We start from the raw sequence: 5,011 nt of genomic DNA, 5'->3' as shown, positions 1-5,011 counted from the left end.
GCTCTACCGACTGAGCTAACCGTGTGCCCGTAGTTTCTCATTATTGACAGTGTTAGCTGCTCTGTGGAACTAAATGAGACTTTATAACACAAACACTGGTTCAACTAGTCGGACCAGCTGTAATAATTTAACAGTTGAAAAAGAAAAACTGATTCTTTTCTCAACACATCCAAGTGCAGGACTAGTTTATTGTATTTTTGTATGTCTCCTCACTCCTCTCTGTGTGTATTTCCATGAGGCAAGAACAGTTTTAAAGAATTTGAGATCCTCATTCAGGCTTTTTTATCGATGTCTAGGAATGCCAGACTGGATAAGTGGCGACAAACCAGGAACTGGTGGTAAATTCTTGTCTTTTTCTACTCTGTTTATTCAAGGTTTTGTTTTTGCTCGCAGCAGCTAATTTACCAGTCGGGATGAATGGAATGTGCCCTTTGGGACTGTTTAGATTTATATTTTGGGCCAAATGTTGCCTCTGTGTGACCCTATGTATGTGTTAGAGAGAGAGACATTGCCAACTGTCGTCTAACGTCTTCTTCCTCCAGTGTAAGTTTAATCTGCCTCTGACCTTGAAGTCGAACGAGTGTTAGAGAGGAGTCTGCGGTAGATGTACAGATGTTCAGATAATGGAAGAGGACAGGAGCGGTTGGCTGGAGTAGAGGGCAAAAGTTTAGAGTGGGATATTGGAGAATTGCCTCAGTTTAATTAGGTTTATTATCATTTTCTTCTTTCTGGTAGTATTTCCTTTCTGTATCTCTAAATATCCTCTTTCCCTCCGTCTGACTTTCACTCTTAATGATTTAATACTTTATCTACGTGAAAGTTACTACTATATATCCACAGTATAGGTCCAAAATGTGTCCCTGTCTCCTCTGTAAGTGGTCTTTTCCCAGTGTTCCTGCATGCTTATTCTCTGTAGACTTTTCAGTGAATAAAAAACCTTTTAAAAATGTGAAAAAGCACGGATACAACACTTTGTGGGTACATTTTTTTTTTTTTTTAAGGTGGACTGATACTCATTCCACGCAGCTTTGTTAGTGACATCAATCTCAGTTCCCTCATTTTCCACTCTGTAAGACCGTGCTCCTGCGACTCCAATCACCGATGCTGGTTATTAGCAGATTTACATTACTTCACTCCACTCTTGCTGCCAACCACATGCAACTATAAAGTGGGTGGGGTTACCATGGTAACGCCGACCTCTGTGAACTCGGGTGAAGCTCGCGGTTAGTGTAATATTTTACGAGCAGCTCAGGAGTGAAATTTGATTTTTGCCGGAACTAATTCATTTTTTTTTACAGTCAGATAAATCAGGCTTACACTGGTAACATTTTCCTGCTACTCCCCCCCTCTTACCCCAGTCCCTCCCTCTCTTATCCCAGCCCCTAACTATATGTATTTCTCCATATGGTCTAATCATGAGGTTGAGGGAACTTTGGTAAGTGAGTCACAGTCCTCGGGACAGAACATTGGACTAACCAGGATCATTTGGAGAGGGGGCGTCAAAGCAGGGATTTAAATGTAATCTGGAACACCAGCTGGCTACACACACACACACACACACACACACACACACAGTCACATAATGTCACTGCCCTCTTACCCCAGATGTGCCTCAGATTAGACACCTGTCTTTCATGTCTCTGTCCTTCCCTTTAGGGTCGATGCATCAACTTCACCAGAGTGAAAGAGGAGTCGGCGGCAGCCAAGGCCCAAGCTCGCACCCCGATCCACACACCCTCGCCTCCGCCACCGGACTACCGCCCTGTGACCCGCACCGCCTCCTCGTCGCCCACCTCGAGCAGCCCTCCTGCCAAACCACCCCCGTCAGGCCAGGTACCCCCAGGACCGCCACCTGCCCGCACACCCCCGGGGCTTCCCTGTCCACCGCCATCGCGTCCCCCGCCCAGCCTTCGACCCTGAATCACACAGACAAACCCCTCCCGCCCCCCAACGCACCCGCTTTGATATCACAGACTTACCGCTCTGTTGACTAGTTCTTTCACTTTGAAGGTCGTGGTCCTCGCTGCCAAAGATACTCCTGCCATAAGCCAGAGATCAGCAGTATTTTGAATCCCAGTCGTCCTGTGCTTCTCTTGTATCGGAAAGAGTGTCAAGTCAAGTTTAAGTCATTTCAAACATGCTACCAGCTAGCATGATAAATTGTGTAATAAAATGTAGGAATACCAGGGAAACGCATTATGAAAGCTGAAGTTTGACCAACCTCAATGTCCTCTGCGTCATTGTTTATGTGCAAAGTGAAGACCGGGCCCGCCAAAAATTGGAAAAGGTAATTTTCTACAGAGTATGAGTATTTGCTAATGAGCAAGAAAAATGATTTTAACCAGCAGTTTGACTTGACAGTCTGTCGCATACTGAATGAATGGGGCGATTTTGGGGAAATATTTTACTTAGTGTTGGCGCGTGTGAGATCAGGGAGGATTGTTGCTGGACAGCAAAGCATGTAGGGACAGAAAGTCCACAAAAGAATACTGCAATGGATTAAATTTCTTTGTTGTCTTTATCAACTACTGAGTTAGGCCATTGTCGTCAAGAGTTAAGGTGAAAAGTAGGTTGTACATGAAAATCTCAGTTTGAATGGATTGGTTTATTCCTCCATTGCTGTGATGGTGAATCAATCATTAGATTTCAAAACAATTTAAATTGGTCAGATGGTTAATGGTGTTCAGCAACTAAGATAAAATATATCTGATTTGGTTTTTTTGGTTTTTTACATTTTTACATTTTACTCAGTGCCAAAGTGATTCCTTCTTCACCTTTTTGTGATGTTTTTTTTTATCCAACAACATGCTAATACAACAAATTCCAGCCCTTTAACACAGAAATTATGTTCAATCATTAAATGATTTTGTGATCCAGTTTTCGTACCAATCTGTGACAGGAAAGTGTACAGATGTTATGTGGAAGGTATGTTTTTACAATATGTGTTTGAGATGCGTTCTTTGAATGTTACATTGGTTGATATCTTTGAGGCTTTGGATTTTGTCCTTAACCACCTTTTCATGTAGTTGAGTTTAGAATACATCAATATATATATTTTGTTTCATTAGTTTTTTTTATTTTTTTTTGTATCTGCGCACATAGACTGTTGGGCAACTACAGTATGTATTTGTTTTTGTTAGCATTCGGACATGGAAACGTATGAAATCGAGCAACCATAAATCAGGTTATCGTCTCTTCTCACATTTTTTATACACAATCCTGATACTGTACTTTGATACCAATATGTGTTTTTTTTTTTTTTAATGTCTTCAGTTTTATCACCACCGGTCACATTGCAACTGCAGGGCAGTTCAAAGAGCATCTAATTTATTTTACTCCCCGAGAGAAATAGAGGAGAGTACTTGAATATCGACAAGGTGTCCAACCACCAAGACGGACACTGTGCGCAGAATTTAGAAACACAACAGCTAGCCAGTTAAAAGTTGTATAAGGCTTACCAGCGTTTCTCAGCCCCTCAGCTGAAACATTAGAAGGTGAAAAGGATCCAGCTACCCAGCGCCATTTTATGCTCGGTACGTTTAAAAATAAAAATTTAAAATTGCTCCTGGCTAGCAGGTGAAACGACACCGCTAGTGACCTGTACATATAAGCAGTGACTACATGCTGAATTGGGAAGGAAATTGGGAACATGCCCCCCCCCCCCAAAAAAAAAGAAATGAAGAAGAAATAACAGAACTATGATATTTTAACTTCAGGGTGCAGAAAAAGGGTTGAAAAATGCTGGTATTCCTTTTATATCCAGTGCCTTCTGGAATTTTATTCTTGTTTGATTTTTTTATACTTTCATTTTAATGTACATCATTCAGTTATGTTGTGTACCGTTGTGTTAATACATACAATGATAATTGTCTCAGTGCCTTAAAGCTGAGCTAAAAGAAAGGTGCATACGTTGTGTCCAACCATCCACATTTTTATTTCACTTTATATTTCACTGAAAATGCCTTTTAATTGGACTAATGTATGCCAGATCTCATTTATGTGGCATCACTTACTATCACAAGTTAAAACACATTCTACCTTTCACACTGATTTTTTCTTTATTGAGGCAACATACTTGTTTGTTAAGCAATGAGAGCACCAGGAATTAGATTTTTCCTTAAAAAAAGTCAACTGTTTACAGATTCCCAAACCCAGCACCACAGTTATATTGTATTACATTGTAATGTGCTGCACCTTGGTTTGATTCCCTCCTTTTGCTCATCTCATGTTGCTGAGAGAATAAAGTTCTCTAAGAAATTAAACCAAAGCAGATTTCATCACCTCAGCTGAGATAGAGGGGATGTGTTTAAAATTTGTTACATGCACATCATTCCACAGTTGATCTGAAAGCTTGGATAGAAACACAAAGTGTTATTGCTTTGGACTCAGCAGTGTGCATTTCCTTGTTTTATCTCTCTGCTCTGATCAGAACATACAGATGTTCCACTTTTTACTGCAAACAATTTGCTGAACAAAGGTTTCAAAGGATTAATGTTTGAGAGACTTAAGAGGTTTTGATTGTTGCAATGTGCTAATTCGGGTCACCTCTGTAACACCGAAGAAAGGATTTCAGAATAAAAGCAGCATTGATGCAGGATCAGTGTTCGAAGGGCATCCTCCGCAGTGGCTGTCAGAGCTCAGTGTCGTTCCTAATCGAGATGAGATACATTATGTTAATCAGTGTTTCTTACACGCACATTACATTACAAGCAAATATGAAAGACCTATATGATTTTCTCTTGTTGATTGACATGACTTTTTTTAAACAGTATCAATAAAGGTTGACTTCCAAGCTTCTATCAGAGCGTTTCTGTGTGTGATTTCTGCTAGGACTCGTGTGTTATACAGGAGTCAGTGTCTCTCCTGTCTAATATCCCTTCTGCAGCTCCACCCTTACAAGTTTGGACAGTGGATAACTGTACTCTTCACAGTTAGCCCTGTATGCTACCCACACATGCATCTTGGCTACCCTCATAAGCCAGTTAGGTGCTATTTATTTTAACCTATTCAT

At 40.8% G+C, this 5,011-nt stretch overlaps 1 protein-coding gene across 1 annotated transcript in view; it reads left to right on the top strand.

Moving 5' to 3' along the window:
- Positions 1 to 4,799, top strand: part of antxr1c (ANTXR cell adhesion molecule 1c) — a 38,813-nt gene extending 34,014 nt beyond the window's left edge. Inside the window, exon 18 of the mRNA XM_035665500.1 lies at positions 1,657 to 4,799. Within this exon, the coding sequence (XP_035521393.1) occupies positions 1,657 to 1,920 (264 nt within the window). The 3' untranslated portion in view covers positions 1,921 to 4,799. The remainder of the gene's footprint in view (positions 1 to 1,656) is intronic.
- The last annotated feature ends 212 nt before the right edge of the window (positions 4,800 to 5,011 follow it).

The sequence above is a fragment of the Morone saxatilis genome, unplaced genomic scaffold (genome assembly GCF_004916995.1).
Source record: "Morone saxatilis isolate NCDOM2014 unplaced genomic scaffold, NCSU_SB_2.0 Contig1, whole genome shotgun sequence".
NCBI classification, from domain to species: Eukaryota; Metazoa; Chordata; class Actinopteri; family Moronidae; genus Morone; species Morone saxatilis.
The sequence above is the reverse complement of the archived record's forward strand: the minus strand, read 5'-3'. Positions and strand labels throughout refer to the sequence as shown.